Source organism: Mytilus californianus, unplaced genomic scaffold (assembly GCF_021869535.1).
Source record: "Mytilus californianus isolate M0D057914Y unplaced genomic scaffold, xbMytCali1.0.p SCAF_12, whole genome shotgun sequence".
In the NCBI taxonomy this organism is placed as follows: Eukaryota; Metazoa; Mollusca; class Bivalvia; order Mytilida; family Mytilidae; genus Mytilus; species Mytilus californianus.
This window is the reverse complement of record NW_026262604.1, coordinates 22,653,211-22,668,769: the sequence shown is the minus strand read 5'-3', so window position 1 is coordinate 22,668,769 and position 15,559 is coordinate 22,653,211. Positions and strand designations below refer to the sequence as shown.

The 15,559-nt window shown below is 31.9% G+C and overlaps 1 protein-coding gene across 1 annotated transcript in view; it reads left to right on the top strand.

Annotated features, from left to right (window-relative positions):
- Positions 1–1,050: 1,050 nt before the first annotated feature.
- Positions 1,051–15,559, top strand: part of LOC127722347 (atrial natriuretic peptide receptor 3-like) — a 143,976-nt gene continuing 129,467 nt past the window's right edge. The window contains exon 1 of the mRNA XM_052229234.1: positions 1,051–3,240. Coding sequence (XP_052085194.1) covers positions 2,562–3,240 — 679 coding nt within the window. The 5' untranslated portion in view covers positions 1,051–2,561. The remainder of the gene's footprint in view (positions 3,241–15,559) is intronic.

Below are 15,559 nucleotides of genomic sequence, written 5' to 3'. Positions count from 1 at the left end.
AAAACAAAAGAAAACATTGACGTCACAGATCAATAAAAAGAAAAAGAAAAACAATATAGAAACAGACCTGTCTGAACTGTCAATAAAAGACTCACCCTAACTAATTAATCTTTTACATGTTACACTGCAGGTAAACCGTAGATACGTAGCTTTAAATGCCGTCTTTTATACTGTGTTAATACAGAAATAACGGATGGAATCTGATTACTATTTAACGAATCGATCATTTCAAGACATCCGGAAATCAGACCTCATTCTACTTTGTCTTCACATGACTATGTTTCCGAATACGATTCTAACAAATCTTTATCCTTTAATACTGTTATAATAAAAACGAATAGTTAAACTTTAAATCGATGCGATAAAAATGACAAGTGCCCAGATGATGGAGTTTGAAAAGACAAGTGTTTAGATGATACTGATTTTTGAGAGTTTTTTTTAAACTTTTGACATTGTAAATTTGTTATTTAATCGATGTTGACAGAAGATGTATAATGTTATATTTAAAGTTAATTCATCAGACCGAAATAATCCTTTTTAAACATACCTATAAGCATCTAAACGTGAGAGGTGTACATTTCAATCATTATTATTGATTGAAACTGAATGACTTTGATATACAGTCAAAGTGTACCAATACGATTTACGATACTCGTAGATAAACACCATATCTTTTATTTATAAGAGTTGACTGGAAATACATAACTGACATCGGAGATATGAAAAAATATAACGTTTTCCTGGATATAGATAATTATCGAACATTCAATTAAATGGATTCTTAAACGCTGATTTAGGTATGTGTCTTTGCAGATAGCTTTCACTAAAATTATTTCTTTCAAGATTGTAAGCGACAAATATTTTTTATAACTCACTTAACAAGAGAAGGAAATAAACGATAAAAGAGTCAACACGTTACAAAAATTGTATTTAAACCATTTAGTTGAAGTGGGTAATCTTTTTGATTATGTAATATATTTAAGTCAAGACACGTGGTTTTAATTTTGCAACTGCATCCGCGGCATGCGCAGAAAATGAAACAAAGCATAATTCATTGTATCGTAATTATCAATTATCTATATTTCTTCATAAATTTGGCAATAAATACACTAGTTCACCATTAAACTGAAATTGGAAACAAAATAAAAACTAATATTCCTGAAAAACGAAATTTAATTTCAAATAGTTTTGTTCAAAATACCATAGCTTATTTTCTGATTATAATTACTAGTATATAAATTGTATCCCATAAGAAAACCACAAGGGGAAATGTTTCTACACTAAAACACATAGGCTTACCTTGAACAACATCAATTTCTTTGTTAAAATGCATTAAGTTGTAATATAATTCCCATAAGAACAAATACGAAACTAATTTATTCGAAAAAAAACCAAAAAACAAAAGATGTGACTAAATTAGCTGACTGCTTGTAATTGAATATGTATTAAAACAGATACAACTCGATTTACCTGAAGTGAAAAAAATATGGAATATAAGATTGCAAATTAATTTTCCTGGGAATAAAGGCGTTGCTAACGGACATGAAGTGAACAGGTGATTGTGTTAGGATTAACTTTATGATTAAGACAAGTCGTAGACATAAGCACTCTCCAAGCTAGGAATTGACTTTGATGGGGAATCGATACAAGTTTTTTTCTTATCTTAAGAGGAAAGTCAAATCTCCAAACAGTCTTTAACAAGCAAAAAGATGATATTTTGTAACTAAAATGAGTTTAGGATTTACAGTTTAATGTGAATTGAATGTGATGCTCGAATAAGGATGAAATTCTTGTGTTGTAATAAAATTTACCGAAAAAGAGATTGGAAAACTTTAACGGCATAGTGTATTTCTAGAACAAAGCATTAAGACGTGATTTAGATAGTGTTGCTTATAACGACAGAAGCATATGCGTGTGAAATTGAAAATTTAAAAATTGGAAGAAAAAAACACATAACAAATGGATTTGTTGTTATTGAGGAGAGAATTGGAGGAATTCGACATAGAGAGCTTTACCTAAATTAATGTCGTAAAATTTGATATATCACGTGCTTATAGATTGTTCTAATACAAATCGCTCTTCTTTTCGTGTTGATTTTTAAACTTGTGCACAGGCACTATCTAATACTTGTTAGGAATCATTTAAAATTTTGATGTGAAATTGACAAAATGAAATGGGATTCAATTGCGTTAAATGATTAAGTGGTTTAGATTATCATGTTCCGTTGATAATATGATGAAGTATAAATCGATTTGGAGGTAATGCAACTTGAGTTTTGATACAGATTTCTATATAAACATGTAATTACTTTATCACTCTTCATTGTTTAAGTGTCAAGAAAAAAATACTTTAATTAAAGGAAATTGCAGAATAATTGAAGTATTAAAATGAAATATGCATTGAATGAGCTCAAAACGTCACCAGGAAGAGTATTGATATGAAAATAATTTATAATTTCCTAAATAAACCAACTGAATTGGCTTATTTGATTTTGCGGAATTAGTTTGTGAAAGCATATATTAAATGCATATTAAAGAAACATTCAACGAATAGTTTTAAGAATGTACCTCAAAATGGAAACAAATATGTTGCCTTTTATTTTCAATATTTTACTCATTGCTCAACATGTAGAATGTGAAGCTGTTCTGGCTAAGATTGCTACTATACTACCATCTGACGAGAAAAGACTTTTTGCAATCTCAAAAATAAGCATTGCAATTGATATTGCACAATCGAAAATAAAAACTTATAATTTCGGAGAACGAAATATTACATTCAACGTCAGTTACGCTGACTCTCAATGTTCCGATGCTCATGGCATGAACCAAGCAATCAAAATGTACATGAAGAAAATGGTTCATGTATTTTTTGGTCCGAACTGTGATTATTCCGTAGCACCTGTTGCAAGACAAGTAACGTTTTGGAATTTACCGTTAATATCCGGTGGTGCTATGGCGCGTAATTTCAAAAACAAAAATGCGGATTTCCCTCTTTTAACACGTGCTGGGCCTACTAACTTTAACAAATTATCAAATTTCATTGTGGATATGTTTGCATTCATGAGGTGGAAAAGCGGATATATTATTTATTATCGAAATGAACAAAAGGGTGTTTTAGAGGAGTTCTGTAACCTCTTTGCGACATCTTTACACTATGAAACCAACTATGAATATTATAAAATGGAAGATGTTTTAGACGAAAGAAAAATTTTAGTAGAAAAAATTGGAATAAACAATGGGGGTAAGTATTATCTAAGAGACAATGTTACTCAATGTTTGAAAATACCATTGAAAGTCCAATATATAAAAACGATCTGAGAGTCTTTTTGCAGTTTTCGCCTCTATTTGTTAAGAGAATTTCAGATTGCTATGTTTCTATTGTTAGTACCAGATTTCGCTAGGAACGGATTGCAAATAATTGAATCTCCCTTAATCTTACCGTAAAAAATAAATGGCGAGAAATTCAAACCAATTGTGATAATCTTCAACTAGAAAGTTGATATGCAGTGGTATTTTTAAACGCGGTGTATAGTTTGGATTCTGTCGTATCCACATAATAAAAAAATGTTTTGCATGTTCAACTGACCTAGGGATTTAATTTATGTTAATTTAATGTATATTTTCAGCTGATAATTTTTTATGATTAAGCACAGGCCTCACTTAGGTAAAGTTGTCATTCATTTTAGCTATGGTCAACGCGTAATCATATATGTATATGTACACGATGGTGTCACAAGTGGAGCAGGCACTGCTTACCCGTCCCATGTTAGTGTAAAAATTCACAAAGATGTGTTGTTTGCCTCTATAGCCACATGTATGGCTGAATATTCCATTTCCTGTTTACCCAAAGTTATATCTGGGATCTCATTTAAATCATTATCTTTCATTTGGATATTTATTTTGTCTCCCTTTTAACAAAGTTTGTTTGGTACATTTTTCTTGTTATTCACAGTTGTACACTTTAATTCAATTAATATACACAAAATAAGCTTTATCATGTATGAAGTTGTCATACACATTTTTAAAGTACAACATCTGGTAGTTCTTAATTGACAATTCAGTTTGACATTCTGTAAATCTGTTCCCTCAGTCTGTTTCACATTCATATTATCATGATAATAGCTATCTCTGTGTCCAACATGATTTATTGACCCTAAAATATTACAGTCCAACCTGTATATAAAGGTCACCCTCGGGACCAAACCTTACCCTATAAATAAACTCATCATAGATAGGATTACAATTTTGTACTCCAGACGCGCGTTTCATCTACATAAGACTCACCAGTGACGCTCGAATAAAAAAGTAAAAAAGGCCAAATAAAGTACGAAGTTGAAGAGCATAAGAGAGTCGACCTTTGAAATGAGGTTCTAAATGCATGCTACATTGGAAAAATGTGACCTGACATGACAGTTGTATGCCCTATCTAGCAGTCTTGAATGGAAATCTTATAAAAAAAAAATATATTAAAGGGAAAAAATGAATGTTAGCTTTTAGTGGTCTTCAACAATCTAAATTCCTACACGCTTTAAATGGATTACTACATGAAATACATTTGTGACTTCTAAGAAACTTATTAGAATGTTTAACGAATAGATATATTTGTCATGCAAATAAGGAAAAAGAAATTGCTTATTAGTGACGAAATATTTTATGAGTTTCAACATTTTACTATTTAACAATGCATATACTAGTTTCCCCTTTAAGGTTTGTGAGAAGGATCAATACCATACACTCGTAAGCATGTGAGAAGGATCTATATCACACACTCTAAATACACTTAAATATTATTGCAGACCTGGAAATGTCAAAATATTTTGATAATGCTTTAATGAAATTAGAATACATGCAATACTGACAAAATGTCAATTTTTATAATATGATTTACTCTCATTGTGCATTTAGCAATATGCAGCGGCAAATTACTTTAGAGGCAAATCATACACTATTACAGCATCAGTGTTACAAGTTAATGTCGAATTAAATATGTCATACTTATAACTTTCGCACTAAATTTAACCAAATTTTGAGATTTTAAATCAGAATAAAGGATAGAAGCATCAGAAAAGAAAATTAATCAAGAGCTACGGCATTGACCATTCCTTTTATGTGTGTGCGTGTGTGTGTGTGTATGTGTGTGTGAAGGGGGCTGGGGCAGTTTATTTTTTTAATAAATTGTTTCATTCTTCACTTTTGAAAGAAATGGTCTGCGAAAGGAAGTGAAAAATAGTTTGTTACCATTAACATTTAGTGAGGGGATTAAATCACCTGGACCCCATGGAGTTTTAGAGAAAAACTTTCTTGTTCCTTCATGTTATTGAACGAAATAGTGTTTTGTTTTAAATATATTAAAGTCGAGAGAAAAAATAGTTTGTCCCGAGAATAAAATGTTCGAAGCTTAAGTATGAAATGATTTGACACCCTGCATGGAGAAAACAAAATGGTCAAAATAGAAGTTTCACGTCTTATGAAACCTTATTTGACAACCTGACAAAAACACACACAACTCTATCGGCTCCTTGGTATTTGTTATATTCTAAATTTCAGATGATATATAACATAGACACTTTTGAAAGAGTCGCTTGGGCACAATTAAAGAAAAATATTGAAGATATCTTGTAGTTTACACGACTCAAATAAAAGTTTATCACATGCTTCGGCCACAAAAGAATATAACTTGTTTTAAAACAGATAGAACAAAATTGTTATCTAATTATTTTTGGAAAAATCCAAACACATACAAATTTTATGTTTTATTCAATTCTACAAACACTGTACAATTAGAAAAACTGTGTAAACTTATTAAAATTATTAATGTGAAAGTATGTCCTAGTTAAAATATGTAACTTACATGTAGTATTTCACACATGCATGTATAGTTAGTCTATTTATGTATATATATGTACCATTCTCTGTAACTTTGTATTTAGTTTATGAGAATAAAAGATTCATTCATTCACTTGTAGCTATAAAAGATATCTTAACTAAAAGGAATAGAAAATGTTTCAGACGTTTGAACAAAGGACGTAGAGAATTGTGTTTTTGATACGGAAATTTGAAATTACATTTATTCAGTTAAGAACAAAGGTACCAAGGCATAATCATGCACTAAACATTATCAATATAACCACTCTGCAAGATCAGCATCCGAACATCTAAGTTGAAGTGTATTTTTAAGCGGACTCAAGGGATTTCAGGGGCTAAATTCTACTTTTTTCGAATTTCTTTTTTGGTTGTTGAAATCATGTAAAAATCGGCGACCATTTATATGGACCACCTCTTTTTTTGCAGGTGGTACCATGCAACAAACCGCCAGATTTTCACAAACATTCTTAGGGAGCTACCATTTGATTTTTATGGGGGTGGGGGGGGGCTGGCTTTTTTCTAGTTGTGATCTCTGTCCTGACTTTTTATTTTTCACTCTATTCGGTCCTGCCTTTTTTTTTATCAGTTTATCCTGACTTTTTTTTTACATAATTGTCATCCTGCCTTTTTTTTTACTCAAAACTCCTGTCCTGCCTTTTTTTCAAATTTCATCCAATCCCCCCCCCCCCCCCCCATAAAAATCAAATGGTAGCTCCCTTAGTCGCACTTGTACATGTACCCTAACATCTACAATCTGATTAAGATACCGATTCTGTGTCCAAGCTTTAAAAGGCATTGTAAGCAAAGCTTGGAGACAGGAAATGCATTTAAATGTTTTAGTTTTTCTCATTATGATATATTGTATCGATAAGTTACATGTATTTACTGTGTCTTTGTACTTTGAATGGTATCGTTTTCAAACTGTTTTTTGCGATGACTATCAAAAATGTTAATCATGAAACTCAATAGTTTATCATAAAGTCATCATAAAGAAAAAAAAGGGGGGGGGGGGGGGGGGGGGGGGTAACTAACTATATCATTTAAAAGTTGACCAAACATATATATATATACCAAATATATATGAGACATCTTGATTTTTTTTAAATCTGTTAAAAAATTTAAAAAAAACGAATTCTAATTATACACATCTCTAAAATAAACAATTTTAATTTGTTTTAATGATGAAGAAAAAACACTGGTTATGAAAAAGTCTTATCGGTTTTCCCTTTTCTGTTTTTTTTTTTCTATAATGTTCACGAAGAAAAACATTTCCATCTATTGTTATGCAAATGATCAATATTAAAACAATAAGCACGGAATGAGAATGGTAACATTATAGTTACATATGTTTCACCATCGGTAACATGATTCAATGGTATACTAAAGTTGTATTTGAATAAAAGTCAAACTTAATATTCAATCTATAGATTTATTATGTATAAATTTGTAAACTACAACTAGATCCCATTGTAGATACTAAGTAGGTTGTTATACAACAAACTTGTAGTTTTGTTTTAATCATTAACATGTAACATGCGGCGAGCCTTTAGGGAGCTACCATTGATTTTTAGGGGGGGAGCGAGGATGAAAAATTTTGTCCTGCATTTTTTTTAATTGTAATCTCTGTCCCATCTTTTTATTTTTCACTCTATTCGGTGCTGCCTTTTTTTTTATCAGTTTTTCCTGACTTTTTTTTACACAAATTGTCATCCTGCCTTCCCCCCCCCCCCCCCCCCCCCCATAAAAATTAAATGGTAGCTCCCTTAATCAAGTGTTTGTTGTCCTGTTCTTGTACATCCCTTTTTTTAAATTTCAAACCAGTCTTTTTCCCTGATCAATATCGCTATTTAAAAAAAAAAAAAAAAAACAAATGAATTTGATATCATGGTTAAATTTCATTGCAATATGTATGCAAGTCCAAAGTCGGTAACCTCGTCAGTACTTGTCGCACGGATTGTGTCATATCTTAATGTTTTCGCCATTTTGATTATTTAGTTTGGTAACCAAAATTTATTTTTCCAGTGGCAGTTAGAAGTTCCTTCCCTGCATACCTACCTATTGAGTTTATTGTTAATTTGTACTTGTTCTGAACGTTCTTATTACATTTGCCACTAAACGTAAATGAAGTCAATCTCAACTTTTGTAGAGCTTGGTATATCGTGTAGGACTATGACACCTGTTTTGTGTTGAAGACTATTATGTTACCCTGTAAGCAATTTTTGCCGCTTGTTTTTTTGTCTCGTGAACGTATACTTCACATCTCATTTTCATGTTTTGGTAATATCTGAACAAATCTATATTCAACGATTTTCCACCTTGTCCGGAATTGTTTTTCGAATCAAAGATGAGACACAAATCACGTGACATAAATCACAAGGAACAGACTTCCGAAGCCTTTGCAAATGAGATACTTCAATTATTTTGACATATAAAAATGATTTGATTACAGTGTGACTGTCACTACGATTTCTATAAATATATATACGATATAAGGTCATTGTCAGAAAAATAGCCATTTGTTTAGATGAGGCTTAGGAACTGAGGATATGCGAGGTGTACCGTACGAGCCCTTTAACAGTTTGATGACGATAAACAAATCTAGTATTGATGTATTTTTTTAACTGCAGCCAAAAAATGTCTACAACAATAGCCATTAAAATGTTAACACCAAAAGTTAACCTGGCTTTTTTCCCCTAATTGAGCCCTTGATTGTGAAGAAACGTAATATACATTAAATCGACATTGTGCAAAAATACATTAAAAAAATAATGATAACTGGAAGTGTTCTATAGCCGTAGTAAAACATTAACTGGAGACAATGTAGATAGTAAAACAATAACTAGAGACAATGTACATAGTAAAACAATAACTGGAGACAATGTACATAGTAAAACAATAACTGGAGACAATGTACATAGTAAAACAATAACTGGAGACAATGTACATAGTACAACCATAACTGGAGACAATGTACGTAGTACAACAATAACTGGAGACAATGTAAATAGTACAACAATAACTGGAGACAATGTACATAGTAAAACAATAACTGGAGACAATGTACATAGTAAAACAATAACTGGAGACAATGTACATAGTACAACAATAACGGCTAGGATGAAAACTTTTGTCCTGCATTTTTTTTTTAGTTGTGATCTCTGTCCTGCCTTTTTACTTTCCACTCTAATCGGTCCTTCCTTTTTTTTTAATAGTTTATCCTGACTTTTTTTTGCATAAATTGTCATCCTGCCTTTTTTTTTTTGCCAAGTTGCTCATCCTGCCTTTTTTTTTTACTCAAAACTCTTGTCCTGCCTTTTTTTTAAATTTCATCCTAGCCCCCCCCCCCCCCCCCCCCCCCCCCCCATAAAAATCAAATGGTAGCTCCCTAAAAAGTAAAAGAACTGGAAATTAACCCTTCAAGAGCACAAGAATACTCTCCGGTTTCATTATTTGTATGTATAGTTCATTTTCTAGTGTGTTTTCTGTTGTGTTGATAGGCCATAGCATTTTTCTTTGTCGTTCGTCCGCTTCTTTGTAGATTTGTCCGAGGATAAAAACAAGTACAAACAATGTTAACCTTTTAAAAAGGTATGGATTGCTTAGCAGTCTTAAATACCCAGACTGTAACTTAAAATCTCCTGTCCGGGATATGTACAAAATTCTATATCTCAATTCAACCAATCGAATTTTAGCTAGTCAGAGAACCGATAATTTAAAGATGGCGCGAATACCGAATGAAACTAAGAAATTCTTATGAACATTGATGCGGATTTTTTTAAAATCTTATGTTTGTCATTAATTAATGATTGGTTGTCAATAAAAATATTATGATGTGTAGTTGATAGATCAAATTATTTGACAATAATGATTTTGATATTAAAATGGCGCCCAACTGTATATCATGTTTAGTTAAAATGTGTTTTCCCTTTTGTGTGTGTAATCATCCTTCCTGACAAGCGGGTAGGTTTGGGAAATGTAGCTTGATGCAACGACCCTTTCCCGACAAAAATGAAAAGAAATAAACATATGGTCTTTTTTTTTCTTTTCCTATGGATTGTTAGCATTCTGATTTCTCTTTGTAATATATTGTGGTATTTTATATAAGAATACCTGAATAGGAAATTGTATCCAGGATCTTTATGAAATAGGAACTAATTGTGTTCACGGAATTAAAAAAACAAACAAATTAACATTAAACATATAATTCATTTTTCGAAAATATGCCCATTAAGAAAAGTAACATTTTCCGATTGGGACTCGTTGTAGTGCGACCAATTTTCACATCAAAACAGTCTTTAATCTTTATGTAAGAACAAAGAACATAAAATTGTATACGGCTTCTAAATCAAACGAGGATAACTTGTAACCATGGAATTAAATAAACATTTAACATTATAATCACTGTTCCAAAATGAAGCCATTTAGAAACAAACATAATCCAAAATGGAGCTCCTTGTAGTGCTATAAAAATGCACATCAAAACAAAACTTAAAAGCATGCAAAAAATGTGGGTAAAAAAAATAAAATGTGTGTCATGTTTGAAAGATGTCTGTAGAAAACTTGCACTACGTAAACGCAAAAGCAAGTATAATGTGTGTCTATCTAGTGCATCATATTGTCAGAAGACTTTCACGAAACAAGATATTGCCGATTGATCTAACTGTATGATAGACATCTTTACCCGTTATGTGTTGGACAAAATCAGTCAAAACGAACTTAATAAAAATATAACAAATTGGAAAATGTTGCAATGTTATGTTCTACTGAGTTACTTGTCATCATTTCGCCTGAAAATAAAAATGTGTTCACCAAAGGTATCATTTTGTGATGGAACTTCAAGTTTGCTATGACAAGCACAAGGAAAAGACTCATGGCGATTTTAAGCTTGACATATGTATATCAACCTGTCTATGCTTAGATACGGTATATCAACCCGTCTATCCTGAGATACGGTATATCAACCCGTCTATCCTGAGATACGGTATATCAACCCGTCTATCCTTAGATACGGTATATCAACCCGTCTATCCTGAGATACGGTATATCAACCCGTCTATCCTGAGATACGGTATATCAACCCGTCTATCCTGAGATACGGTATATCAACCCGTCTATCTTGAGATACGGTATATCAACCCGTCTATCTTGAGATACGGTATATCAACCCGTCTATCTTGAGATACGGTATATCAACCCGTCTATCCTTAGATACGGTATATCAACCCGTCTATCCTGAGATACGGTATATCAACCCGTCTATCCTGAGATACGGTATATCAACCCGTCTATCCTGAGATACGGTATATCAACCCGTCTATCCTGAGATACGGTATATCAACCCGTCTATCCTGAGATACGGTATATCAACCCGTCTATCCTTAGATAAGGTATATCAACCCGTCTATCCTGAGATACGGTACATCAACCCGTCTATCCTGAGATACGGTATATCAACCCGTCTATCCTGAGATACGGTATATCAACCCGTCTATCCTGAGATACGGTATATCAACCTTTTAGACTCAACGTCTTTTTGGTTATTTGAGTCATTGGATTGCTGTCACATTTGCGAACTTCCAACTTCTCTTTTTTGACAATAAATATTCTGAATTTTTACCTGTCTCTTAATTAATCGTCATTTTAACTAATTTGATATCCTTCAATCATTGAGTAGACCCGAATATTTCAGTGGTTATATTCCGCCGATTTTTGTTTGCTACATTATCTTCGATATGGTGGCTGTCGCTAGAGAGCGCAGAATTATTGAACTAGCATTGAAGCAACTGCTGATGAATTTTCAGTCCTAATTCAACCCGAACCAATGACGTTACGATCTTTTCATTTTTAGGCATGAACATGATTCTGAAACAGCTAATTGTGATATGTTTTTATTAATCATCGAAGTCTTTCATGGATTACACTAATGCTGGATGTTCAGTTTCAATATTCAAAAACTAACAAAACGAACTTAATAAAAATATAACAGTCAATCATAACAACTTGCATTTAAACCTATTAAATATAATTCATAAAGTAAAATTGATTAAATTACTAAATAACAGATCGGAGTAATTTATATTTTCAATTGAATTATCACATCGCAAGCTTCCGTGCATCTATAATTTGGTAGAACATAAAATGTGCAAACAGCTGGCAGATTTTTTTTCCACAAAAGTAAAAAAATAGAATGAAATAAAATATTATGAGTCTCATTAGTAGATAAATATTTCCTGAACCATGTAAAACTAGATTTAGAATAACAGCATCTGGTTTAATTTAAAATATATCACATGACATTCCTTTTTTTTTCAAAATAAAAATCAGAATCATTGCCAACCTCCGTACATCATTTATCTGTAAAAATAAAACTTTATAATAAAGCTGACATGTTAACAGACAGAAGTACAGTTTATGGCACAGCTTTAATTGTTTCTGCAATCCTGTTTTTCAGGTGCAGTAATGTAATGCAATTTACTATGTTATTTAAAGTAATAGATCGATTGACGGGTGCTTATATGATTATTTGTTAAAATAAACATCTGATATTCGTGCAATGAAGTCCAGTGGCAAGTAGTACATGCATAGTCTGGACGAGAACATGAGAATTTGATAGAAAAAGAACGTTCTATTGTGGAGCAGGAACTGTCGACCATTCAGTCCGAGTACCTGAGTTCACTTCCGGTTTTTACGTGGTTTATGTTGTTCAATTTGTAGTTTCACTGTGTAGTGTTTGTAGTTTCACTGTGTAGTGTAGCGGACCTGTGTTTCCTCTAGGCGTTTTTCATTTGTCCATGATGGTGTCTTGTTTTTCTACGTACGACTTATGGCTGTAGCTTGTCAATTTTTGCTCTTTTAAGTGGACGAAGATCTCATATATTGCACTATGAATGTTAGAGTGGAGTTAAAACCACTATATCGTAACGTTTGATAGTAAAACCCTGAGTGCATGTGTATATTGAATGAATAGGCGACTTGTGTCTATATTTGAAAAACCTTTAATCTTGCAATTATTGTTGTAAGTAAAGAAAACGATTTCTGTGTTTTCAATCAGAAAGCTATAACTACACCAATCAGGGTTATTGCTGTACAATATGCTTTATAATCAATTCTTGAGTATTTAGTTGAACCCACTGACCATAAGTTAACGTACTTAAAAAGTCAGCTGCCTTGTATATATCACGACATGTAAAACTTGTATAATTTTTGTATAATTCATATAAACAATGTAATAATCTGCTGAAAAATGTGTAACGTGTTGGAAATTAAAAACATTTTTACTAAATTTTGTGCTGGATTTAAAATATGTCTTTCTTTTATCTAAAACTGCTTGAAACCTTATTACATATTCAATAATTTAAATATCAAACATCTGTTCACCTAAATCAGGTGAAAATTTACTACTTTTTTCTTTTCTGGTACACTGCGTTTAATAAAACCTTTGACAGTTCATTAACGATAAGATCAATATAGCGTACATGTAATCATTCCTTTTTTAAAACTTTGGGTTGATTTGAGGACAAGAAACATGAAGGCTATGAAAAACGTTTTGTATCATTTTGGGTATAACGTTTGCTTTATGCATATATTGTACAAAAATCAGTTTGTTGGTTTTCTTCTTTGATTTTTTTTTTAACATTTTTTCATGTCTAGACGTTTTAATTCTTACTATTCGGTATAGGAGTTGCTCATTATTGAAGGTCGTACGGTTAGGTGCAAACATCTACGTCATTTAGTCTCCGGTGTGTAGTTGTTTCATTGACAAGCATACCACATCTCAACTATAAAAAACATTTGGCGGAACAAATACATTGAGTTAAAAGATAGCATTTAATTGTGATAGTTGATTATAGATAATCATTATTTTTTGGCTCATTATGAAGATTACACAAATTTGAGATGTCTGTTTTGATACTCAGAATGTTGAATTTGGCTCATTTTTTACGTTCATTGGCATGATATCTGTCTATCAACCACGGAAAATGTATAACAAGCTTGTTCAAGCTACAAAAAAGTAGCTGTGCAACGACTGGTTAAGAGTAAAATAGCTATTTTTATCCATGCATGAAATTTCAATAGTATTTTTTAAATTGATGCATTTAAATTCAATGAATGATTTTGCTGTCTCAAATAAAAGTAAAATGAAAATTGGGTGTTTGTGTGGTCGGCAGGGGTCAGTCAAAACTATTTGGCTTAATTTAGTACTTATTCATATCCTTACAACCGCGGTACAATCACATTTCTCCACATAAGAAAATCTCAAAGTTTCAGATATAAAAGCAATCAGGATGTTACCCTCTGAGCAGACATGAAATATTTGATTAGGATGATTGCAAAGGATGAAATTTAATACACTGGTAAGTTCAGAGCGGCAATCCTGAATCTACAAACTGATGTTTTTTTTATTAGTTCTGGTAACAAAGGGATTTAACATTCGAATATATGTAAATACATAAAAATCTTCTTGGAGAAAAAAAGTTAATGAGCAATGTAAAAACAACACTGCAGTAAATACAACTTAATATAATGCAAATAAAAGAAATTCTAAAATACACCATGTTGAAAAATACAATTGAAGATGTTTTTTTTTTATTTTGAGATCGATTTCGTCAAATCATTTTGAAAAGAAATAAACATGAAATTCTACTGTCGGTTACTATATTTTACATAGGATCTATCGCGAATTTCACGTGTGAATGAAAATAATATGTTTGTGTGGAGCAGGAACTGCTTACCCTTCCGTAGCACCTGAATTCACCTGTGGTTTTATGGAGGGGTTCAGGTTGCTCAATCTTTGTCCGAAGCGCTATACTGTATTTCCTTGTCAAGAACGTTCAAATCCACAACATTTGAGGGCCAAGATTGCATTGATTTCTGGGTATATGAGGGCTATTTGACCAAGATGGATCTTAAGAGAATAGCCAAATTCTTCTTTAGTCAACTTTGCATGAGGGAGTTTGGACTTTATAGTTTTTCAATAATTTATCAACGAAAGACTAACTCCTGATAGTCAATTACAATAGTACCTTCGACTGCTACCAATTTTGATTGGTGTAACCTGTCTATAGAAAGTGAAATAAACGTTTTATAAATTGCGTACGTCCATAACACTTTTCTTGATTTACCTTCATCAGGAATGCTTTCTTAAATTTGGATGAAATATGAAATCTTGTTGAAAGTTTTAATGAGTTTCCTGATATGTTTCTACTATTAAATTATTTATGGTTAATAACTTATCTTAATAATTAACTTTCGACTCTAAATTGAAAATAAAGATTGTAACAATTATCAACACCATATTTCAAGTTGACAGTTAAAGTGTTTATTTAATTTCACGTTACACATTACCTTTCATTTGTAATAAATACATGTGCACGTGATACACTGTAATCATTATATAATAATGGGTGTTATCGGTTCTGTTAATTGTTTCTGTATGTGAACAAATGCAATAATTAACAACGTTTAAAGCAATAAAATGAAAATAAAACTGAATATCGCTCACGTTATCTCTCACTGAATGTTAACTGAAGAGACATAGTAGATTTATAAAAGTATTATGTCATTGAGGTTTTTACCCACAATTCCACCCACACTCCTTCCATTATTGTTTAATCTGAAGATATAGTATTGTTTCGGAAAAGTCTATTTGTAAATTCCGTAATTGACCCTGTAAGCAGGGTTCAATGTGTACAGCG